The 26,240-nt window shown below is 34.7% G+C and overlaps 1 protein-coding gene across 1 annotated transcript; it reads right to left on the bottom strand.

Moving 5' to 3' along the window:
* Window positions 1-466: 466 nt before the first annotated feature.
* On the bottom strand, window positions 467-4,688 carry LOC131059861 (glutamine synthetase nodule isozyme). Its single transcript, XM_057992920.2, has 13 exons — window positions 4,422-4,688; window positions 4,258-4,297; window positions 3,185-3,288; window positions 3,040-3,088; window positions 2,837-2,943; window positions 2,661-2,748; window positions 2,359-2,487; window positions 2,188-2,262; window positions 2,023-2,076; window positions 1,672-1,709; window positions 1,417-1,576; window positions 1,247-1,307; window positions 467-997 (listed from the first exon to the last, which is right to left on the bottom strand). The coding sequence occupies exons 1-13, from the start codon at window positions 4,499-4,501 to the stop codon at window positions 906-908; spliced, it is 1,077 nt and encodes a 358-aa protein (XP_057848903.1). The 5' UTR covers window positions 4,502-4,688; the 3' UTR covers window positions 467-905.
* Between the last annotated feature and the right edge of the window lie 21,552 nt (window positions 4,689-26,240).

Genomic DNA, 26,240 nt, shown 5'->3' with positions numbered 1-26,240 from the left:
TCACAAATCAACATTCACAGCCATATGAAGCCACAGCAGGCAGGCAGTGATCATTTGCAGGCAGTTTACAGCAGCCAAGGCCCCTAAAACTAAATGTAAAAACTGAAATCACCTGATTATAACCCGAGTCAAAAAAAATTAATTACTAAACAATATGTAAATTAATTATGTTTGCCATTCTCTTCATTGGTTTAAAAAAAAAGCTGGAAAATTCATGAATAAGAACCCTACTACTCAAGATGAAGAGTTAAATGGAGAAAAAGTGGAACTTAATGAGAAGCAAAAGACACATGAATAATTGATGAATACTTGATACCCAAATTCAGTGGATGCTGTTAAGGATAGTGGACAAAAAAATTAATCATAAACCAAATTAAATTGCTTAATTTTTTATTAGAGCAAATTTATTTTATCCTTTAGACAACCATGAAATGCATAGAAGAACATGAACATAAGACACTCAGGGAAACACTTAAGCTATAATAAAATTTCATATACCCTTATAAAATTATTAGGCTGCATTTGAGAGAATGAACTGAATGAATACTTGGCTGGAGTGATAACTGGAGTGACAACCTGACGGCAATTTTATTCTATCCCATTTGACAGCATGGAAAATCATCAAATTATTGCAAGCGGTTCTCAGCTCATACATGTGAACCAAGACTTCACCACTGTGAACACAGATCTAATCACAAACCGTGTTCTGAACGCAGATCTAATCACAAACTGTACTCTGAACATGCACCCTAGATTCTAACTTCTAATATTACACAGTTCCTACTAGGAGAAATGGCCAAAATTCAAAGCCAAAAAGATAAGTTTGAATGAGAATCTTCTCCACAAACATTTAGGAATCTCTCCAATGCACCGCTAACATTCTGTTCATGAGGCCCATAGGTTGATTAAGACTTCCAAAGTATGGTAGTCTCGGCAATCATGGATGTAACAACATAGGGGTCCATGTTTGAAGCTGGCCTACGGTCTTCAAAGTAACCTGCAAACCAAAAGCATCTCTTAGTATCTCATGTTCTGTAATACTACTCTCTACGCTACCAAAATAATCAAGTCTGGCTGCAACAAATAGGAAGCAGAAGTTTGCTAAATTTACCATTGCAACTGCCATAAACCTTACCGGTATGACAACTTATAAGGCAATATTTATTGGTATAACCAATATTAATTGCAGTAAGAAAAGATATGGCATATTTTATGCTAATGTTCCTAATGACAAAAGAAGCCTAACCTTTGCCCTCTCGTTCCGTGTCACGACCAACCCGGATAGATGCCCCACGATTAGCAACACCCTGCAATCATGAGAAAATGCAGCCAAACAGTGGTCAAGCTACAATTCTTTTGTATTTGGTACATACCACAATGCATGTTGATATCAATGTTCATGCATATAAAAATTACCCAGGAAAATGTGTTGATGTCTGCTGTCTCATGTTTGCCAGTCAAACGCCTCTCATTGCCCTCTCCATATGCAGCAATGTGCTCCTTGTGCTTCAGCCCCAGCTTTTCAATGGCCTTCTTGATCACATTGATTCCACCATCGGTCCTCATAGATTTTGTGCTGTCAAATTTGACAATTGAATGAGAATAAGCTCATTATTAAAATTAATGATTTCTAGAACAAGACATCTTTTTTCTGCAGCTATGAGAACCAACCTATAATTTGTATGAGCACCAGCACCGTTCCAATCACCCTGAAAGTTAAGCCAAAGAATGGTCAGATTTGATTGAGTGACAGGTCCAATTGCACTAAAGGAATGGAGGCCATATGAATTTAACGTTGGCATGACTGAGATAAATACAGTATAATAAACCATAACCAACGCTCCAAATTATTGAATCAATATTCTTCTCAATGTAGTCTGAAGCAAAATCTGACTTCTTGTTAAATTTCACAAATCTTTGAAGATTTTGTAAATTTGATGGAATTGCCAATAATATGCATATAATCAAAAGAAAATGAAACATTGACTAAAATTTGTCTTTTTAAGCACAATGAAAACTGACCTGAATAGGTTTGGGGTCGAATGAGACTACAACACCAGCAGCTTCTGCAACTCTCTGCACCCAACGTTGCACTTGAATATGAAAAAGAACCCAATAATAATAATTGAAGCAAAGAGAAACCATCCAATATGACACGTATTTCCTGAAAAGGCTTTGGCATCCTACCTCAAGAATGTATCTAGCTGCCCACACTTGATCGCCTGATGAAATTCCAACAGACGGACCAACTTGGAATTCCCACTGTTCCAGGAAAAAAAATTGCCCCACTAAATTCAAACTGTCATTCAATTGCTTCTCAATGTGATAGCATTAAGAGTCATTGAATATTATAATTACCTGACCAGGCATGACCTCTCCATTAATACCGCTGATGTTAATGCCAGCGTATAGACATGCCTTGTAGTGGGCGTCCACAATATCACGGCCATAGGCTTTATCAGCCCCAATAGAGCAGTAGTAGGGCCCCTATTTATAATCACCAAAAAAAGAAAAAATCATCAGCAAATCAATACTGCAGCATGAATATAAACCCTTCCTTATCTTAATATATGATTTAGGTGAATTAAGATATACTATCAGATAAGATTAAGAAACAGAATTCGTGAGAAGGCAAGATTTATTGAGGGTTGAGTTAGTACCTGGGGACCAGGGAAACCACCCACAGGCCACCCCAGTGGCCAATTCACATCCTTCTGCAGAAGCGTGTATTCTTGTTCTATCCCATACCTATTACAGAAAATTGATCTTCAGCAACAGGAACCCAAATCATTCGTTTGGTGGAAAAATATAAATTCTACATCTACCAGCTCTATACCATGTTTCCTCGGCAGCGACAATTGGGTTGCTAAAGATTTTGGCAGCAGCTGCCCGTTTGTTGGTGGGGATGGGCTCACCAGCTGGGGTGTATGTATCACAGATCACCTGAAACTCACAAACAGCCCCATCAATCAATGCTGCCCAAAAATGTCTAAAACCAAATCCAATTTCACTGCTTTTTTAATTGGGATAGCCACTCACCAAAATATTTTTTCCTCTACGGAATGGATCTCTGAAGATAGCTTGAGGGCTGAACAGATCAAAGAAAAACAGAGCATGCTTAGATTTCCTCACAGGTTGATCGCTGAAAAATATCACTTTTGAATCATAGGCATGAGGAACTTACTACAAAATGACCTCACTATCCTTTCCAGGGGCTTGTCCGGTACTGGATCCGTCATAATTCCATTGAGGGAGATCCTTTGGATCAGAAACAGGTCCCGGCAAGGTCTGAAAATGGAAAACAAAGCAGATGTTAAGACATAAAAAGCAGACGAAACTATGATGCTTAATCTTCTTTTACATAAATGTATCCTTACTTACTCCATAGGCAAAAATTTAATGAAAAAGATTGATTGCAAATAATGCCTAATTACTGGGAACGAGCACTTATATGAAAGTGGATCATCAAGGCAGCAAGCACTCCAACTTGCCACTAGATCAGAGCCGGATGAACTAATTCTTAGGGTATTTATATGATCCAGAAATAGACTTATTCTAAAGGTTTTACCAGACAACAGTTGAACTATGGACTTATCATGACACTGTCAAGGTCCTTAACATATGTGTTTCTGCAGACTGAACAAAAAATGTCTTTCCACATTAATTTCCCTTCAGACTTCATTCAACCATCTTTGCTGCATTTTTGTAATAGTACGCATTAACAGTCTTTTTCCTTATCTATCCTATCATTCTTCCCAGAAAAGCCGTCTCACTGTAGACTTCCTCCTGCAGAGTCCATAACACACCTAGTACAATCCCGACTTAATCTAATAAAGAATGATCTCATCCCATTCAAAGCCTTAAACTAGGTTGCGACACGGTTGCCCTTAAATAAGTGTCGAACATAAAACAAGCCCTGAAACAATCCAAAGGGTTGCTTTCATGACACAAAACCCATTCAAGGATTCACTAATATATGCTTAACTGAATTTAAACCTAATGATTTCGAGAACACGGACGAAATCAAGCCAAAACTGATCTCACTTCCAATCCCCATTCCTTATTCCCTTCATCGAACTAGCAAATAAACCTTCTCATTGTATTCCGCAACCAGAAAATAGGGCCTTGAGTGGCCAAGCATCACGAAAACACACTAACACACAATAGAACAGTTGTCCATGACCACGGATTCAATAAAGGTCACATAGATTGCGCAAATTCCAAAAACGGAAACACTGAGAACCGAAGAAAACTCACTTTGGCCTTGCTGCGGATATCCATGCCTGATCCGCCGATCCTGCATCAAACATAATCCAGTCAAAACATGAAAACCCACGAATTGTGGACAACATTAAGTTACACCCAAAAGTCCGGAAACAAAACCCAAATCAGCAAACAGCTGTAGATTCATACAAACCCACCATATGTACTCTGCAATAACCTTCTCGGAGCAATCGCTGAGGTCTAAATTGATCAAATCGGTCACCAGAGAGTAAGACATCCTTCCTTCCTTCCTTACTCCAACAATGCAAATCAAGAAAACAATGAAATGGGAAAGACCTCAGCTGCTGTCTGTATATCAGCAATCACTACTAAATACCCAATTTATAGACTATGAATTGAAAAACAAAATATTTAATGATAAAAACTAAGGCACCTTGAATGTCAATACTCAACAGAAAAAAGAAGGGTTGGTAGCCGCTTTATTTACCGCGGTGAGAGAAACAACAGGGAACAGTTTGAGTTAGGTTAAGTTAAGCTAACACCATTGTAGGGCAGGTTGACTGTAAGATGGATTGGACTGTGACTGAGTTCCAGATTCTACCGGTAACCGCTCCTTCTGACCGGCAATCATACTGAATCTTGACCGGACATGAGATCACCTGCCGTGCCAGACGGAGAATAATAATTGATTGAAAATTCCATCGTTTCCTGGGCCCCACCAACAATACCCGATGACGGTCACAAGGCCGTCAAATTTAATTATTAAAATTGGGACTATATAAATTAAAATACGGAAAAGGCAATGATTAAGAAAGTAGGTTGTGAATTAGTGAAAGGGCAAAACACGTGGAGAGTTGTGGGGCGTTGATTTCACTGAATTGACAAAACAAAAGCGTCGATGTTTAAGACGAGAATTTGTCGTCCCCTCCTTGGTCGTTAGGGCCGAGACGAAATTAACAATCTTTTCATTTGTTTAGGGGTGGTCGAGCAAAGAATATGTGATTGGCTTTGCCATACCGAGTGTCCAATCCTATGGGCTCTTATTATTGTGGGACCCCCCCAACCTCCGTATGCATAGTTTTTACCCCTAAGAAGAGCATAGTTTTTTCCCCTAAGAAGAGCAAAGCTAAAGGTAATTTTTAAGTTGATATTCCCCTTGGTATGTGTATTTTATAATGGATAGTGGTATTTTTGGTTTATATATATATATATATATATATATATTATTTTAAAATACATCAAGAGGTATCTTTTTTTTGGCATATTTTTTTGTAGGTATTTCGAGGACTTCTTTCGGCGTATTTTATGTATATATATAAGATAGTAGCAGTCGCGGTGCAATATGGAAGACATTAAGATTAGATTAAGGTTCAAGTTAGAGGTAGGGTTTAATTATGGCTAGATTAGGGTTCAAGTTAGAGGTAGGTTTCAAATTTTCAATTATGGTTAAGGTTTGATTATGATTAGATTAGGGTTCAAGTTAGAGGTAGGGTTTAATTATTGTTGGATTAGGGTTCAAGTTGGAGGTAAGGTTTGATTATGGTTAGAGGTAGGGTTTAATTCTAGGTTTTAATTGTGGTTAGATTAGAGTTTGATTATGATTAGGATTAGTGTTAGGGTTTGATTATGATTAAGGTTTGGTAAAGTTGTGGTTTGATTATGGTTAGGGTTTAATTATGGTTAGATTGGGGTTCAAGTTGGAGATAGGGTTAATTCTAGGGATAGAGTTAAGTTTAGGGTTAGGTTATGGTTAAGGTTTAATTATGCACTAAGATTAGGTTTAGGATTAAGTTTACTTTAGGGTTAGGGTTTAGATTCACAATTTGGTTTAATTATGGTTAGGGTTAATTTTAGGGTTAGCTTATCATAAGGGTTCAATTATAGTTAGGACTAGAGTTCAATTAGGGTTAGAATTATGGTTATGATTCAATTACATTAGGGTTAGGGTTAAATTACTATTAGAGTTCAATTAGGATTAAGGTTTGGGCTAGATTAGGGTTAAAATTAGATAAGGATTAAATTAGGATTATAGCTCAATTAGGGTTAGGGTTAAGTTTAGGGATGAGGTTCAATTAGGATTACAACTCAATTATGGTTAGTGTTAAGTTTAGGAATGGGGTTTAATTATGGTTAGATTAGAGTTCAAGTTGTAGCTAGGGTTTAATACTAGGGTTAGAGTTAAGTTTAAGGTTAGGTTGTGGTTAGGTTTCAATTATGGTAAGATTAAGTTTGCGGTTAAGGTTATGCTACGATTAGGGTTACTATTCTAAGATAATGCTTGGGGTAAGGGTTGAGGTTCAATTAGAATCAGGGTTGGGGTTCAATTAGAATTAGGGTTAGGGGTAGGGCTAGGGTTGAATCAGGAATAGAGTTAGTATTACAATTCATTTAGGGTTTAATTAGAGTTAAATCTAGTGTTAGGATTCAATTAGGGTTAGGGTTAAGGTTAGGCTACAATTAGGTTATTGTTGTAAGGATAATGCTTGGCATAAGAGTTGAGGTTCAATTAGAATTAGTGTGAGGGTTAGGGTTTATGGTTTAGTTGCGGTTAGAGTTAGTGTTACAGTTCAAATAGAGAAGGGTTCAATTATGGTTAGAGTAGGGTTCATGTTGTAGGTAGGTTTTAATTCTAGATCAGATTAGGGTTCATGTTGTAGGTAGGGTTTAATTCTAGGCTTAGAGTTAAGTTTAGGGTTAGGTTATTGTTAGGTTTCAATTATGGTAAGGTTAAGTTTAGGGTTAATATTACACTACAATTAAGGTTACTATTCTAGGAATGCTTGGCGTAAGGGTTGGGGTTCAATTAGAATTAATGTGAGGGTTAGGGCTAGGGTTGAATAAGGAATAGGGTTGATATACAATTCATTTAGGGTTTAATTAGAGTTAGAGTTGGTGTTAGGATTCAATTAGGGTTAGGTTTTAAGGATAAAGCATGGTGTGAGAGTTATAATTAGGTTTACGATTCAATTACATTAGGATTAGGGTTAAATTAGAATTGAAGTTCAATTAGGGTTAGGGTTTTAGATAGAATTTAATTAGGATTAGGGTTCAATTGGGGTTAGATTAAGGTTCATGTTGTAGATGGGGTTTAATTATATGGTTAGAGTTAAGTTTATGGCTAGGTTAGGGTTGGTATTCAATCAGAAGGATTACCGTTAAGGGTCAAGGTTATAGTTAATAAGATTTAGGGTTCAATTACAATTAGGGTTTGATTATGGTAATGATTTAATTATAATTAGGCTTATGATTATATTTTAATTAGGGTTATGATTTAATTATATTAGAATTAGGGTTAAATTAGGATTAGAATTCAATTAGGATCAAGGTCTGGGGTGGATTAGGATTAATGTTAGATTAAGATTAGAGTTCAATTAGGATTAGGATTAAGTTTAGGGCTAGGGTTGAATTATGGTTAGATTGGGGTTCAAGTTTTAGTTAAAGCTTAGTTCTAGGGATATAGATAAGTTTAGGGTTAGTTTATGGTTAGGTTTCAATTATGGTAAGATTAGTTTATGGTTAAGGTTCAATTAGGTCTATATTAGGGATATTGTCAAGGTTAGGGTTTGATTATGATAAGGGTTTAATTATTATTTGGGTAAGTATTAGATTTCAATTAGGGTTAGAATTAGAGTTATGATTCAATTACATTAGGGTAAGGGTTAAATTAGGATTAAAGTTTGATTGTGGTTAGGGTTTGGACTAGAATTCAATTAGGATTAGGGTTCAATTATGGTTAGATTAGGGTTCACATTGTAGTTAGGGCTTAATTCTAGGGTTATAGTTGATTTTAGGGTTAAGTTATGATTAAGTTTTAATTATGGTAAGATTAGATTATGATTAGAGTTCAATTAGGTATAGATTAGGGATATTGCCAAGGTTAGGGTTAGATTATGATAAGGGTTTAATTATTGTTAGGGTTAGTATTAGATTTCAATTAAGGATAGAATTAGGGTTATGATTTAATTACATTAGGGTTAGGGTTAAATTAGGATTAGAGTTCAATTAGGGTTAGTGTTCAATTGTGGGTAGATTAGGGTTCAAGTTGTAGGTAATATTTAATTCTCTAGGGTTATAGTTATGTTAAGGGTTAGGTTATGGTTAGGTTTCAATTATGGTAAGATTAGGTTTAGGGTTAAGGTTAGGCTACAATTAGGGTTACTATTATAAGGATAATGCTTGGGGTGAGAGTTGAGGTTCAATTGGAATTAGTGTGAGGGTTAGGACTAGGGTTCAATGAAGAATAGGATTAGTATTACAATTTAATTATGATTTAATCAATGTTAGAGTTAGTGTTAGGTTTCAAATAGAAAAGGGTTCAATTTACTATTAGGGTTCAATTATGGTTAGATTAGGGTTCACGTTGTAGGTAAGGTTTAATTCTAAGGTTAGAGTTAAGTTTAGGGTTAGGTTTCAATTATGGTAAGGTTAGGTTTATGGTTAAGGTTAGGCTACAATTAGGGTTACTATAATAGGATAATGCATTCATAACACTTATTGTCATTTTCTTGTAAAATAGTAAAAAAGAACTTCATTATAATGTTCTTTTGTTATGATTTTTTTCATCATTTCAATATTTTATTTAAATACCTTTAAACTGTGTTGTAATAAAATTTAAAGACATTTCAAAATATCTTACGCTCTCTTTTTAATTAAAATAATCTTAATACATATATTTAAAAATAGACATTTTTAAAAAGTTTAAACTTTCCTTTAATTAAATTTATCATACCCATAACTTTTATTCTAACCCTAATCTTAGTAAAAACTAAAATCTAACCCTATTACAACCCAAACCCTAACCATAATTAAACCAAAATCTTAATTAAAGGTTTAACCAAGTTATGAAATAATTTAAACATTTAATAAAAAATTTAAATTTTTTGAATAATTTAATAAAAACATATATTAAAGAATTTATATTATACATTAACATTCTTTTAACCTTTTAAATTTTTAAAAATTTTACTTAAAACTTTATAGAAAACTATTTTAATGGAACTATTTTTTAAAATTTTAATACAAAAAAAATTTAAAATTTATTAATATATGATCAAAGAATTCAAATTCAACTAAGAGAAAAATAAGATATAAATAAAAAAATTGAATCTATATGATAAATTAGAAATTACTTTTAACAATAAATATATTTAATATATTAAAAATTATACATTATTTTTAAATTTATTTTTTTATTGGTAATATATATTTATTTTTATTAAGAAGTAAATTGAAGTACATACTAAGCCATCATTCATCCAAACCACCATCTACAAACAACAACACCCTGCCAAAACTATATTGATCTTCAAACAGAGACATCAAAAAACCTACCCCACCCCAATGTAGAAAAAGTTTTAATACATTATGCCTCATTGGCATTAACAGTTTATCAAAGAAGAACACTAAATAGTAATTAAAGAAAAAAATTAATGTACCAAGGGGTACCATTGATCATCAACCATCTACAACATCCCGGGTTTGAAGCATCCGCTAACCCAGAACCATCAACCGCACTGCCCTACTCAACCTGTCTTGCCAACTCCGTAGAGAGTCGTCTGGTGATCGACTTCCTTCTTCGCGTCTCATCCACCAACCTAGCCTCCACCCTTGCCTATCAAATGATATCTTCGAGCTCCATTATCTGAACATAAACCACCAAGCCTTCCCAACCTCTCCAAGCATCATCTCTGAACTGAGCTTTGACCTCCTCTCGGCATTGAAGAAATGGAATTCGAGAGTACCTAGCTCGCAACTCAACATTGTTCTCTAGAATGCCTTCAAACAGGTTAAATCCCTAACCTGGAATGGCCCGTTCCAGCAAAGACTCCAAATTTAATAGGTAAGCATGTGGAATGATCATCCTCAACACCTTCCTCACTTCCTCGCACACGTATCCCAAGTCCAGTCCCCAATCCATGATTAGAGAATAAATGTCTTATCTCGATCGATACCTATGACCGATTATCGCCACCTCCTCACCTAAAACCAACTGAACTGCTTTCAATAACAGAGGGTCATTTGCCAGAAACATTTTCTCAAGCTTCTTCACCGGGACAAGACCCCAAAAGGCTGGCATCAACTTTGAAGACCTCAGAGTAAAGTTTTCTTCCATTCTGGACGTCCTCAGAAAACAAACTCTGCAAAAAATCGTCGAGCTCTGCCAAAAACTTGTAGCCTTCACCACCAAACTCATAAAAAAGTCGCATTGAATACGCGAATATACTAAGATTAGAAATTAAGGAAGCACGCTTCACAACCATCGCCATTTCAGAGAGCATTCCGCATTGAATGCCCATTAACTCAAACCAGACTTACAACTTTGGGTACAACCTCAGCCGCAATTCACACATATCAAATTTGTAGGGGTACATTCTTGGCAGGGTGTCTTAACTCCATCACATGATGCAATCCTAACAATATCGCCACCTCGCCTCCCCTTTGGAAATCTCACACATCACGTTTGAAAGACCGTCGACAATGACATTCCTACCTCTTTTCACATGGGAAATGCAAAAATCTTGGAAGGATTTTAACTTTTCACAAATTATATGTATGAACTTATTTAGTATCCAACACGGGGTATCACCTTTGATCAGGGCATTGATCACTACCTGGGAATCCCCTTCCAAGTGGACTTTCAATGTCTTCATGTTTACTACCAAATCCCCTGCTAATATAAAAATACAATTTTTAAATGTTTGTGTAGACATGTAATCTTGATTTTTTTGAATTTAGGAAAAATATATTTTTATATTTAAGATTTAGAAACAACATTTGCCATTATTGACATTATTGAATGTATCTTCAATCAATAATGTACACTAACAATATATTTTACCCCCTTAATCCTTATAGCTTTGTCTTCGAACCTGTAGAGTCACGGTTAAAATACTTCATTGGTGAAGTAGCCACCAAGTTTCAAATCCATGTTGGGCCACTAAGCTAACAAGTCTTGTGCCTTCGTCGGGTTGTGCTCATAGGTTTGATCAAGTGAAGTGTGGGGATGAGGTCCCCATTTGTGGCCTCATCAATTCATAGCTTTGGCTCAAAAGTGTTTCATGTGAAGTTGGACAACATGCCAGGCATAGTTTTTTTTTTAAATGTACATTAATAAAATAGGAAAAAAATATTGTCATACTTATCATATCTAATATAAGTAAATCTCAAATCAAAATAAGAGATTTTTTTTTTAAATTACATGCCAAAAATATTGTCTTCAATGGTGGCTAACGGTCAAAGTTTAAGTAGAAAATAGAGCAAAAGAGAATTGGAGAGTCTAATTTTTTTTAATGTAAGATACACAAATACTTCTAAAATATGAATGTTGCTCGGTAGTAGATTTTTTAATGTACATAAATACATTATTATACAATAGTGTTCTCTATTTGCAACATTTAACCATTCACTACTCTTATACAAAATTCATACAATACAAAGATAGTAATGACAGTAATGACAGTATTCATGTCTTGACAAAAGATCTAGTCAAGAAGTGTCACATACATATCAATGATAAACTTTAATCTATAAATTATTAAACTTTAATATATAATAAACATATGCTGCAAAATATAAAAAATAATAATTTAAGTACAACACATAGTTCCTTTAATCTCCATAAACTTCTTCTTTTAGCATTAATCATTTCCTTTAAACCAGGTAAGATATTTGCAAATCGCCTTAAGTGGCAATAGTTGTTACGTTGGGCAAGTTGACTATAATCGTGGCATGGATATCTATATCATTTGTATCCAATTACCTATGCCCCTGCCCCTCTTCTTATCAATACTTGAACCAAAACAAAAGAGAGGCTCATTAAAACAATAATAAAAGCCACCATCCAAAAAATACTCTGCATGCCTCTTTTTGGTTGCCTCCCATGATATCCCCCAATGAAGAGCTTTCTATGATGAGAATCACTTTCTACTTATTCAAGGAAATATGCAAAACCCTATGTAAAATAGCAATCCTGGCTTATCTAGACCTAGTTTAAAGTAATCTACCCACATGTGATAATAAAAATTTGATACTTGTGAGTTGCATTGAGGGTTTATTATGAGCTACTAGGATCATTGTGTATATATTTAAATTATTTATTATTAGGTTTTGCTCATGTTCTTCTATGTGGATGAAATGCTATTCATTGGTAATATCAATGAGACAATTAAGTAACTCCATACTTAGCTTTTTTGTATGTTTGACATGAAGGATTCAAGAACAAAAAAAATTGTTGTTGTACTAAAAATTGGTGGGGATCAAGTTCACAAAAAGATTTGGTTAAGTTAGAGTAATTATGCTAACACAATTTTACAATGGTTTAGTATGCATGATTGCAAACCTTAGAGTGTTCAATCTCCTATTGGTACTAGTCATTATTTAGATGAGTCCTAAATCAAATGATTTCAAGGATATATCTAGTATGCTGAATTTAAACCTATTTGTAAACCCTAAATATCCAACCACTAACCCTAGATCTACAAATGCATTCAACAAACAATCAATAGAGAACTGCAAATGCATGCAAATAACATCAAATAAATGAATTATACCTTCACATGCAAGAGAGGCTTATCTCCATTGTTCACCTATGTAGCATCCTAAAATTGCGACACTTGCAATTTCGACTGCATTTGGGTCTTCACGATGGCGGCGCAACGTTGAACCTGAATGGAGATCTCGAAACCTGTTTACGACATCAAAAACTGCATATTTCTACACCTTGGCCTGATCCTTCCTTGCACCCTGCTGTCCCGGGAGGTGGGACCATGGCGCCTAGCGCCTAGCGCCCTGGTCCCTGGCCCTATTTTGGGCTCGGTCTCTTGTTGGGCATCGAGTCTTTAAGTTTGCAATTCGGAAAATAATGCTTCTAGGTCGGCCTAAGGTCAGAAAAATCAGTCTCCTAACCCTAATTGACAAGTATATAAACTACATTCCCTCTCCCAAAAGAGGGAGGAAAACATATGTGTACAAGGCGCGGAAGCAATAGGCAAATATTCAAACATCCAAGCATTCAAGCATTCCTTCAAGCAATTGAGCATTCTAAGTCTCCATTCAAGGCTAAGTGTTGCATTCAAGACAAGGATTCAACCATTGAAGAGGAGATCACTTACAACATTCATTACACCTTCGCATGTAAGAATACAAACATTCTTACAACAAGGTATCAGTACTTGTTTACATTACAAACATTTACATTTACAATATTCTCATTTCTTGGTTAATTCCAAAACCGGGGTTTGACCTAAAGGCAAACCCCTAATCCCTAACCCCCCAATCGTCCTCTCTTTTCTGTGTGTAGGTTGCAGGTACGCGGTTGTAATTGAAGATTTGGAATCCTTGTGCAGAGACAAACAGATCCCCCTTCGTTTCGCGGATTTTTCGGAGGACCGTGTGCACGCCGGGCGCCATCGTCCCGTCAACTTTCGCTCGAATTTGCAAAACAGCATCATCTCGACATTTTACTGCTAATTCCAGGTCCGCAGCTTCATCCCGTATCCCTATCTCTGTTTATAAGCGAATCTTTCTTACTTTACATGCATTCCTAGTTCAATCTTTCTATCTACATTCTTTACAAAAGAGGGTATCCTTGATGTCTCAACCCTTGAAACTCATTTAGAATCCAGTCTTGCATTGTGTGGGATTGGATCTTGTGGGTTTCAACCCCTCTTTTGAATGTAAAGTCCCTCCTAAGTGAAAACCATCAAATCCTAGTGACCTCCTTTCCCCTTGGAGTGGGGGAGTACACCTAGGGTTCGATTTTTCTGCTTTACATTTTGGTGAACCTGACGTGAACATCCTAATTCTGATTATTCATGGTTAGATCTGAAAAATTTGCTTCCTTAATTACATTTCCATGTTTGATTTTTTTTGCAAATTTTAGAGGTTAATTGCATAAAAACCCTAAAATTTTCTTTTTAGTAATTGAGCTTGTGAAATGTTTAATTGTTAATGCTTGTTTCAGATCTACCCTTCTATTGCAAATTGTCAAATCATATTTGTGCTTTAATTTTGAAAATTAAGTGGTTAAATGTCAAAACCCTAATTTTTAAAACCCTCTTGATTCAACCTTTGACCGATGATTTCACTGATCAAAACACCTCCAAATCGGCTGTAACTTTGGATTCCGCAACAAAATCATAATATCTCTCATCCCTGAAAATTTGGAAAAAAGTTGCGAGGACCGTGTGCACCCCGAGCGCCATTGTTCCCGACATTTTTTCCGAAATTTTGGGAGCTAGATCTTACTGTATTTTTCTGCTAAAATCCAGAATTTTGGCTGATTTCATCAATTCTAACACTTTCAAAATTAAAGTCAAAGTTGGTCTAGTGATTGCTTGGATTGAGGCTTCTAATCATTCAAAAATTGTTGAAATTAAAATTCATGTCAAAATTGTGTTTCTTACTGTCCTAAATCTGAAAAGTGTGTTGGCATTCATTCGAAATTTCAGTGTTGTATTCAAATTTTTGCAGTTTGTGACTTTTGAAATTAAATGTTTAATTGCAACAACTTTGATTTCCACTTTCAAAATCGAATTTTGCGTGAAATTAAGTCAATTTTTAAATTTCAAAACTTGCATTGCTTTTAGTATTCCCTATAAAATCATAAAATTCAAAATTTCAGTTTCCCTCTCTTTTTCAAAATTTAAATTTTGCATTTTTCAACAATCTTGGTAGGGTTCAATTTTGAGATTGCAACTTTAATTTGGCCTATCTACAGATCTTAAAATCACTCAATTTTTTCAGATTAGCTTTAAAATCATCATAACTTTCATCCCTGAAAATTTCGAAAAAAGTTGCGAGGACCATGTGCACTCCGTTCGCCACGGTCCTTGACATTTTTTCCGAAATTTCGGGAGATTGTCTTGATTGTATTTAACAGCTTCAATCTAGGAGATTGGCTGACTTTATTGAAATTTGCTACCTCTAAAATTCAAAATCTTCTCTCTCTCTTTAGTGCATGAGTTTTACAACAATAAGCCCTACTTACACTATTCCCGTTAGACAAAGCCTTAGAATTAAGTCTTTCCAAGGTTTAATTACCGAGGAGATGGAACCTAATTTGAATGGCCTTTTTAACGAGGACACGGGTAATTCCTCTAATCCTCTTAATGATGAAGAAGCTCTCCATGAGGTTTCTGTAGAACAACTTTCGAAATTGGATAACCAATTTGATGATTTTCGACAATGGATGTCTCAAGAATACCCCGATAGTCAAGCTCTTCCTTTAATTGAAGGTCTAAAACGTATGGTTCAAAATGATAAGAATGGAATTGATATTTTGCGTAGTATTGCACACATCGTGGATTCAAATGTGATGCCTATGAAGAGTTGTGCTGAAACTTTGGGTTATACACAACCTCCTACTCAAGTCAATCATTCTATCCCTTTGACAACTTCTATTGCTAGTATACCTACTTTTACATCAAACATAATGACTACTTCAATACAAGACATTCCACCTATGATCACCAGTCATGGGGGCAATCCTTCTTCTTCAATTAACCCTTTTCCCTCATTCAATCCGACTTCTTCATTCATTCCTTCAATGAGTGTCCCTATTACATCTCCACAAATGAACCTAGCGCAAGGGGGCAATTCATTTAACCATTCCATTCCTCCTTGTAGTGTTCCTCCTTTCCAATCATCTCCTATGACTAACTATCATAGTGTCCCGCCACCTTACTCTCAATCAATACCTTCTTTCAATAACATAATACCTCCATCACAATCTAACACGTCTAATATGAATTCTTTGACTGAAGCGACCATTAACAATCTTGCACAAACTGTCTCTTCTTTACAGCAACAAATTGCCTCTATGAATCACTCTAAGTTTAGTATGCCCACATTTGATGTTGCGAGCCCACTTTCTCTTGACATTGTTCGAGCTATTCCCCCTAAGCATGTTGAAATCCCACAGTTGGAGCTTTATAATGGTAAAGGTGATCCTCTAACACATGTTAAGACCTTTCAAACAATATGTATCGATTTTGCTCATGACCAAAGGTTGCTTGCAAAACTATTTACTAGAACATTAAGAGACAAGGCTCTACAATGGTATTTCTCGTTGCCTTCCTATTCTATTACTTCTTTCCAACAACTTGCAAATGCTTTTATTCAACAATTTCAAAACAATATAAGTCCTAAAGTTACTTTGATTGATTTAATGCATTGTAAACAAGGTGTTAAAGAAAAAGTGACTGATTTCATTGGTAGATATAAGCATTTGTATGCTCAAATTTCTTTTCCAGTACCTAACAATGATATTCAAAGAATCTTTATTTCTAATTTACAAAAAGATATTAGAGAAAAACTTCTGTTTTCTGAGTTTACTTCTTTCCAACAGTTGTGTGCAACTCTTCACAATTATCAACTGACTGTGAGTCAAATGGAACAAGCAAATCCTATGGCTCCGAGTGATAAGGGTGATAGTAGTCAACAACCATTTGGGAAGTTTAAACCGAACAGAGAGTCCATTAAATTCAATGAAAACATCATCAACAACAATGTGAATGCAGCATCAAGTGTGCCTCCTATTTCTAAGTTTTTCAAGAAAGAAAGAAAGTTTACTCCTTTGAATGAATCATTGCATAGTATTATGAATAAGTTATTGGAACAAAATGTGCTTACTCTCCCTCCTATAAAGAAAATAGATCCTGCAAAGATTAATTCACCCTATTTTGATAACAAATCTTTTTGTCAATTTCATCGTCAAACTGGGCATGATACTGAAAAATGTTTTGCTTTAAAGGGTAAAATTCAAGATTTGATTGATAATAATACTATCTCTGTTTCAGGTGTGAATGATAAAGGCAACACATCTGTAGCTCCTCCTAACCAAAATCTTAAGATTTTTACTGATCCATTACCTTCTCATACCTCTAATGCGATTGATACTAATGATTCCTCTGTCTCACCTGATGATCTTGTGTCTATGACTCCGAATGTGATTAACTTTGTAGAGCAGCAGAAAATCCCTAAAGAACCTTCCATCACCTTTGATTCCAGTGAAACTATCAGGGCACCTGATGGTCCTTTATATATAGTTGCAAAAGTCAAGAATACACCTTGTCGTGGAGTGCTTATTGATCCTTCTTGCATGGTTAATATCATTACTAAAGAATTTCTTTTTACTTTGCAATTGAATCAAGTGATCTATGATGAAACAAATGTGGTTGTGAAATTATTTGATGCATTTTCTTCTCCTGCAATTGGTTCTATTACATTACCTATTGAGGTCCATAATAAATCCCTTGATGTGGTCTTTGTTATTATTCCATCGTCCGAACAATTTCGTGTGAAGCTAGGCTATCCTTGGCTATCTTCCATGAAAGCTATTGCTTCTCCTATTCACAAGTGTTTGAAATTCCCCCATAATGGTGAAGTTGTTACTGTCAATCATAGTCTCTTTAAACCAACTGAAAGAACTTCTAGTATTCCTATTGATTACTTTTGGCCTAAACAATTCCAATCTCTTCCACCGTGAAGTGATCATCTTTTCAAATCTTATCAAAAGTGGAAAAAAGATATGATCCTATCTCTAAGTGAACCGAGAACACCCAAGCTTGATATTCCTATCATTCTTGAGAAGGAAGTTCTTCCTTTGAAAGATAAAACTAATGTCTTTCCTCTAGGAGATTCCCAACCCATCCCTATGGATGTGACTATGTCTATGCCTAATAAGCTTTCTAAAAGTAGACCTATACCTCCTCGTCATGATGGACTTGGTCTCCTTCCTAAACCAAATATTCTTCCTTTATATGGAGCAGTTCCTCCTCCTTCCTCTTATAGAGAGAAGAGACCTTCTTCTTCTCCTATTGTTCAACCTAAGAGATCACAACCCAAACACCCAAGTGATAAGGATGAGAACATTCCTCCTTCTCAATCTTCTCAACTTCCTACTAAGACTAGACGAAATCGTTCTGCACGTGAACGCCGACGAAAGCGTCGTCTTAGAGCTCAAACTTTGCAATCCCCAACAACACCTTCAGCTAGTATTATTCCATTTTCTCCTCAACCGGAAATTGAGCCAAAATCTCCTAAACATAAGATGCATGATGGTCTTGATCCTGTGCGAGTTAAAGATCCTATTTTTATAAATCTTGATGATGATATAGATGAAAATGTTATTCATGATGAAAATGTTACTCCTCTTTCTTTTGATAGTGAATATGAATATGTTGATGTTGATAACCATTTATCTAACGAATTTTCTAAAGCACTTATCCTAGCTCCTAGACAAGAACAACGTGGCTTGGAACATGAACATAGCCCTTGTTTGGATCTTGTGATAGCTCCGTCTGCTGTGTTGGATGTTCCTCCTCTAGCGTGTTTCCTACCTTCCCGAAATATTGATCAGCAAGATCGGGGGGTAGATGGCATGCTAGACTAGTTCATTAGCATAGCAGACTCTCTCCTCCTCTCTTGATCTTTTTTGTTACTTCTTCTATGTGTTATTCTCATTCTTCTATTTGTTGTCCTTAGTGTTGTCTACTTGAGGACGATGCAAAGCATTGAGATCTCTCTTGGTCTCTCTCATGTTGACTCAAAAGACACATGTGTTCCCTTCTTCTAGGTGACCTTCCTTGATTGGGGAATGAAGAACAATTATGCATACATACATATGATATACATGAATTATCATACAGCATACTGACCCCAAGGAAAGCGAAGTCACCTTGTGCTTTGTGTTTTGTGTCTATTATCCTTGGGCTTATCTCACACTTGGGGGCTAAATCCTTGTGATAATGTGCTCCTTTCCTTCTCATTTCCTATATGTATCACTACCTTAAAGCAATCACCCCCGATGAGGCGTGTGCGATCGCTTTAACGTAGGGGGGCATACACCCCGTTCATATCTCTTCAAGATACTTGAAAATTTCTTGGCAAATTTAGCTTTGCCTTGAAAATTTTTGATATCTTTCTTGCATGATTCATAGTGAGGGAACCTTACTACTGATAGTCATGGTTCTCCCTCGTGATCTTCCCTTTTACTTTGTCAATCGAAGTCGTAAGATCCTTAGTCCACTAGGGGCTTGGTGTATCTTGCCTCCTTGACGTGGTGAAAGTCTTTCAATGTTGTTTCCTTGTACTTTACCGGAAGTATGGGCGTACGCTTATACTCCCGCTAAAGTGGGGGCTAAATGTAGCGTCCTAAAATTGTGACACTTGCAATTTCGACTGCATTTGGGTCTTCACGATGGCGGCGCAACGTTGAACCTAAATGGAGATCCCGAAACCTGTTTACGACATCAAAAACTGCATATTTCTGCACCTTGGCCTGATCCTTCCTTGCACCCTGCTGTCCCGGGAGGTGGGACCATGGCGCCCAGCGCCCTGGTCCCTGGCCCTATTTTGGGCCCGGTCTCTTGTTGGGCATCGAGTCTTTAAGTTTGCAATTCGGAAAATAATGCTTCTAGGTCGGCCTAAGGTCGGAAAAATCAGTCTCCTAACCCTAATTGACAAGTATATAAACTACATTCCCTCTCCCAAAAGAGGGAGGAAAACATATGTGTACAAGGCACGGAAGCAATAGGCAAATATTCAAACATCCAAGCATTCAAGCATTCCTTCAAGCAATTGAGCATTCTAAGTCTCCATTCAAGGCTAAGTGTTGCATTCAAGACAAGGATTCAACCATTGAAGAGGAGATCACTTACAACATTCATTACACCTTCGCATGTAAGAATACAAACATTCTTACAACAAGGTATCAGTACTTGTTTACATTACAAACATTTACATTTACAGTATTCTCATTTCTTGGTTAATTCCAAAACTGGGGTTTGACCTAAAGGCAAACCCCTAATCCCTAACCCCCCAATCGTCCTCTCTTTTCTGTGTGTAGGTTGCAGGTGCGCGGCTGTAATTGAATATTTGGAATCCTTGTGCAGAGATGAACAGATCCCCCTTCGTTTCACAGATTTTTCGGAGGACCGTGTGCACGTCGGGCGCCATCGTCCTGTCAACTTTCGCTCAAATTTGCAGAACAGCATCATCTCGACATTTTATTGCTAATTCCAGGTCCGCAGCTTCATCCCGTATCCCTATCTCTGTTTATAAGCGAATCTTTCTTACTTAACATGCATTCCTAGTTCAATCTTTCTATCTACATTCTTTACAAAAGAGGGTATCCTTGATGTCTCAACCCTTGAAACTCATTTAGAATCCAGTCTTGCATTGTGTGGGATTGGATCTTGTGGGTTTCAACCCCTCTTTTGAATGTAAAGTCCCTCCTAAGTGAAAACCGTCAAATCCTAGTGGCCTCCTTTCCCCTTGGAGTGGGGGAGTACACTTAGGGTTCGATTTTTCCGCTTTACAACCTATCCTCCAAAATCTTGTATAAATGATATTTGCTCTCAACTATGTAGCACATGCACAAGAAGTCATGAAAGAATGGAGTGTGGTTGTTTGATAAGATAAAGTTATGATGTAATGGTAACAAGAGTTGTGATGATGTGTGATCCTAGAGGGACTTTGGAATTATGTAAGTATGATAATGATTGTGGATTATAAAAATGGAAGGAAGAAACCCCTTTTATAGAAATCTCCAAGAAAATCAAGGGTTTAGATTAAGAGGTTAAAGGTGAATATCCATGATCACATATATGAAAGAGAATCAATAGGATTTGAGGGTAGGTAAAGATGAAGGGAGGAGATTAAGAGGTGGGTTGACTTGGGAGAAAACACGAAGTGAATGAAGGTACAATTGACACTTGTCACATGCCTACGATTTTAGATAATGATCCATGTGAACAAGTTGGAGGGCTAGGATTAAAGAGGAAAAAGATGAATGAATTGATTAAATAAATAAAAGTATTATTTGATTAATAGAGGAAAGGGCTAGATAAATTAAATAAATAAAATATTCATTTAATTTAGGAAGGAGGGATCTAAATAAATAATAAATATTTATTTAAATTAGAAAGAAAAGACTAAGTGAATTAATTAATTAAATAAAAAATGTTGATTTAATTAATATTGAAAAAGCTAATGAATTAATTAATTAATTAAAAATATTTATTTAATTAATAGAAGACATTAGGATAAAATAATTAAATAAATAATAAGTATTTAATTAATTAAAGGACAATTTAGGTATCTACAATATCTAATATGCCTTATGCTAGAGTGTAGTTGGTATCCTACAGTATAGAATAGTTTGCACTAGATTGGATATTGTTTGGAAGCAATGGGAGTTTTGAGTAGGTTTGTGTCCAACCTTACCAAATTGAATTAGTCTCATATTAATATGATGTTTAGTTATTCACAAGGGAATTTCAATTAATATTTTTGTTATAATAGTAATAATGATGAGAGTTTCATCCCATAATGTGATGGTTAAGTGGTGATGTTGTTGTTGCGGCCACTAAGATTCAAACCCTCATTGGGTCATTGTGATTGCAAGCTTGTGCCCTTGTTGATCCAACATGCTCACAATTTTGACCTTAAATATTGATGTCAAATGTATGTTCATGTCAGGTGAATTTGTGGGTGTTCATGTATGTGCTCGTTACCCTCATTGATCGCTATTGTGCTTGTGGGCTCTATGCACCTACGACGCTATCATGCTCACGGGTTTAAAATCTTGTGCATTCATGTCGGGAAAGAGGTCCCCTATTTGTCATTGCATCTGGCCTTAGATAGGCTTAAAATTCCCGATGTTACCAATAAAAAATAGTGACGTGATCAATACATTATATATACATGGCTTTATTTATTTAGATTGGATATGTGACTTAAATAGTCAAAGGCCCACAAGTGACTATTTGTTAACTCTTTCTTTGGTTGTGTAGTTACATTTATCCACTATTGGAGTAGATTATATGCGTGCTTCACATCCTTGTATAATAAAATAAAATAAAATGGTTATAGAGATCCTACTTCAGAGCTAATTTTGATTGCAAGGTGGTCATATTCTTAACGAGAATCATAGTGCTATTTATTTGGCCAAAAATTCAATGTATGGTTGCACTAAACATGTTCATGTACAATATCACTTTGTTCAAGAGATGATAGAGGAGATAAGGTCTTGTTACAAGAGGTTGACACTTAAAACAATATTTATATTTCCTTATGAAATCAATGGTCACATATAAGTTTTCTTGGGGTAAGGAGGTCATGAGACTTGGTTCTTGTAAATTTATTTTATGTTTCATGTGGATATTGTCATTATGTTATAATATCAAGTTAGATAATGTTAGGATAGTGTGATATTTAATTTTAATCCTAATATATAATGTGTCATGTCTCCAAAAGCCTTGGAAAAGGTACATGAATGTCCTCCTACATGGATGAGGGATAATATTATTTAATTATTGACCTATATATGAGTTGTAATAACATTCATGAAGGAAGTGAAACATGATTATGGTACTTACAAATTGGTTAGATCTCATTTATGACACTTTTCCACAATCTAGACATTAGAATTAGGAGAGGAGAATCTTGTTATAACTAATGGGATCCACATGATTTGTAGCCTCCATAATGGAGATGCAATTTGTTAGGAGTAATTAGTGATAGATGGCTTATGTGTCATGCTTTCTATTCATAGATGCATTTCAATTGAGAACATAGGGGCTTGTCATACCATGGTTTTGGTGGTACATAGTTTTAGAAATCGATTCAGGGTTTCCTCTCAACTCTTTATAAATTGGGTGTTTTGGAAAGAGGTTTTTACAATTACTTGAATGCTCACATGTGTTATTAGATTGAAGAGAGAATTTTGTTGTCTTGAGCTTATCTTTGATGGAGTAGCTTTGTCTTGAAAGGGTTTCTTCATGTACATCCAGTGTTATATGATAAATTATAGACATTCACATAATCTCATAATGGTTAATCCAATGATGTGTTAAGAAAAAATAGAGTTGAATACTCTTTTAAGAGTTTTCGTTTGATGTAATTTACCTTGTTTTAATAACAGATGTAACTCGTTACTTGAAATTCATAAAATAATCAATACAATGGTTTAGGATTTGGCCATATGAGAATGACATGATGTATCTAGAGCTTATTTGTTTGTCTTCTATGAAAAACTTAGGTGAAAAAGTAACGTTTAAGATACACAATGCAACCATACAATAAGCAAATGTAAGGATGCATAAAAAAATAGAAATAATTTTATATGGACTATGAAGTATATTTCAATAATGAACTATTTCAAACAATTTAGACTTATGACCAAAAATTGGATCGTGGAGAGTTTTTTCAAAGTAAAATTAAAGTAGGAGAATGGATATGTCAAATAATTTGAACTTGTTCTTCACTATCTAGATTAGGAATAATATTCCTATATGTAAATACTTTCAATTAATAGTTAAATATTTCTAATAATCTGGACTTCTTTCAAATAGTTTTAAAAATTGCGGACTAGTATTAAGTCCATATTATTTGAAACAACTTATAGTATTTGAAAACAGGCTTATGCTTAAGTTCTATGATTGAAAAGGACTCGGTAAGCTTCCTAATGAAATAGAAAAGAAGTTAAATAACTTGCAAATGTACTTGAAAAGACTATTATTGCTTGAATTTTTTCTCTGATGTTGTTTTCTAAAGCAAAATAACTAGGTACCAAATCCTGCAAGTGATTTTACAACCAAATGTTTATAATCAATTAAATCCAAGTGAAACAATTACTAAACAACAACGACGACGACAACTTCCTTTTAAAAAAACCTTAAATCCTTCACTAAAATTTAAGAATACATAAAATTAGTATACACTAAAATACAAAATATGATTTTACTGCCACATTAATCAACACTTGTTAAGATATTCAAATTTAAATATTAGAAAAAATAATCTCATCAATCAAAATAAAAAGTAACAATTATTTTTTTCTCAATGTCAATATAATTTTATCAATTTATTGTAAAGTTGAATGGTTAGAATGAGCCAATTAAAGATCAAATCTTGTTGAGTGTGATACCTGGAGGCAATGATGAATAAGACTATGATCATGCACAAAACAACTTTACCCCAAAAAAATTCAATTAAAATTTGTCTTCTTATATAAATAACTTTTAAAAAAATTAGTTTGATGTAGAAAAACCCTCCCAAAAATATAAATTAAATCATTTACCAATCAATACAATATCCGTTCCGTAGATTAATACGGAGGTACGTGTGGCATGACGTACTATTCGCATGCTAGCTTAATTTCATTCACCCTCTCACTGATATTAGGGTCGTCAATAAGAGGTTGACATTCCCACTTAATTGAGCTCTTTAATATTTAAACGGTATCCCGTTTTATATTATTTCCGTTTTAGGGTTTATAATTGACGTCTGTGACGGGCTTGAACTTTAACCAAAAAAAATTGACTCCCCATCTTTAATATATAACAAGTCAATATTAAAGATTAATTCAAATATAAATATAAACTATCGATTATGAGTAATACATTTGATATAGTAAAAACTCTTATGATGGTGGTCATTGCCTTTAATCAATTTTTATTTTAAAATATAGTTAATTTAATTTTTTAATAATTTTTATTTTTATATATTTTTTTAATATGATATAACAAGGTATTTTTGAAGAAATACATTGTTTTGTTTAGATATTTTAAGTTGATTAAATAAATATATTTTGTAAAATAAATTAATCTAGATATTTGATTTGAAAAATGTTGAGTTTAGAAGTCAATGAGATTAGATGTATTGTAAATGGTTATTGTCAAACAAGTATGTGTGTAACAATAACAATTATGAAACTGAACAAGGTAGATTTTATTTAAAATTAAGGAAACCAATAGAATATATAACAGATTCTATGAAAGAGATGTATGTCTTTAACTCTACTATATTTATTCAAATTGAACCAATTCAAATATTTTACAAGTTAAATTAGAAAATTTATTAAAATTAATAAATTATGGTTGTCGTTGGAAATCAATGAGTCACCACAATTTTGCACCCCTTGGAAGTTAAAATGGATAGTTGGGTGCGTACAAATTAACTAAAAGATTAAAAGAAAACTAGAAAGACATTTAATTTTGGTACCCCAATTCGGTGGACTAATAACTTCTAACCAGTTGGGTGAACATTGAACCAATTGGATGTGTTGGAAAGGTCTCCAAGACCCTTAGTCCAAGTTGCTTGGAGGGAAGCACCAAATTCTCTTAAGCAATAAAAGAGATTCTCAAGAGCCAATTCCACTCCAAAGGCCTTAAAATGTAGATTATGGGGACAAAAAAAAACCAAAAAATTAGTTTTTTAAATTTTTCTTAGAGTTGGCTATGCAAATGCCATCCAAACGCTCCTAGATCGCAATCAAATTAATTGACCCCCTTTAGAAGCAATACTCCTCATTATGCCAAGACTATGTAACAAGCAAAGAAACCTTTTATCAATTTAGTCCTTGGTGAGGAAATTGTCTTGCCTATACGACATCATAGAGACCAATGTAGATATAGATCTTGTCATCCTAATTTCACCACCTTCTATTGTTAATCATACACATCAATTCATCCTAGCTAATTCAACCTAATTTCACCTCATTGATCAAATTAATTAGTTAATCAATCATGCCACATTTCTAATCACATTTCAATAACTAAATAATTGGCATTAGTTAGCTAGCTAATTTTTAAATAATTAATTATTCTATTTTAGTATACTAACATCACTTCGTGATAAATTAATCAATTCCTAACTAAATTCATATACACACAATTGATTAATCAATTCCTATCTAAATTCATACACACATAATTAATTAATCATGTATCCTTTTGAAATTTTATAATAAAACTTCATGCACAATGTAGACACCTAAAATTGTTCTTGCTATAGCTTCTGGAAGATTGTGTGAATTTGTTTGCATCAACGTTTCGGATCACACTATGTGATCCATCATCAGGATTAATACTTTTCTATTTCATGATCTTTCTATCATCCTAATAATGGATCACAGAGTGTGATCCGAAACGTTGATGCAAACAAATTCACACAATCTTCTAGAAGCTATAGCAAGAACTATTATGGATTGTGGAAAACTAATATCTCTACCT

Source organism: Cryptomeria japonica, chromosome 10, assembly GCF_030272615.1.
Source record: "Cryptomeria japonica chromosome 10, Sugi_1.0, whole genome shotgun sequence".
Classification (NCBI taxonomy): domain Eukaryota; kingdom Viridiplantae; phylum Streptophyta; class Pinopsida; order Cupressales; family Cupressaceae; genus Cryptomeria; species Cryptomeria japonica.
The sequence above is the reverse complement of the archived record's forward strand: the minus strand, read 5'-3'. Positions and strand labels throughout refer to the sequence as shown.

Bases quoted from the DNA above. Each gene is read 5' to 3' on its own strand.
- LOC131059861 (XM_057992920.2), bottom strand. From the start codon at position 4,501: ATGTCTTACTCTCTGGTGACCGATTTGATCAATTTAGACCTCAGCGAT. The intron at 3,289-4,257 runs GTGAGTTTTCTT...TTCCATTTTCAG, and splicing joins ATATCCGCAGCAAGGCCAAA to ACCTTGCCGGGACCTGTTTC. The intron at 2,488-2,660 runs GTACTAACTCAA...GATTATAAATAG, and splicing joins GTGGTTTCCCTGGTCCCCAG to GGGCCCTACTACTGCTCTAT.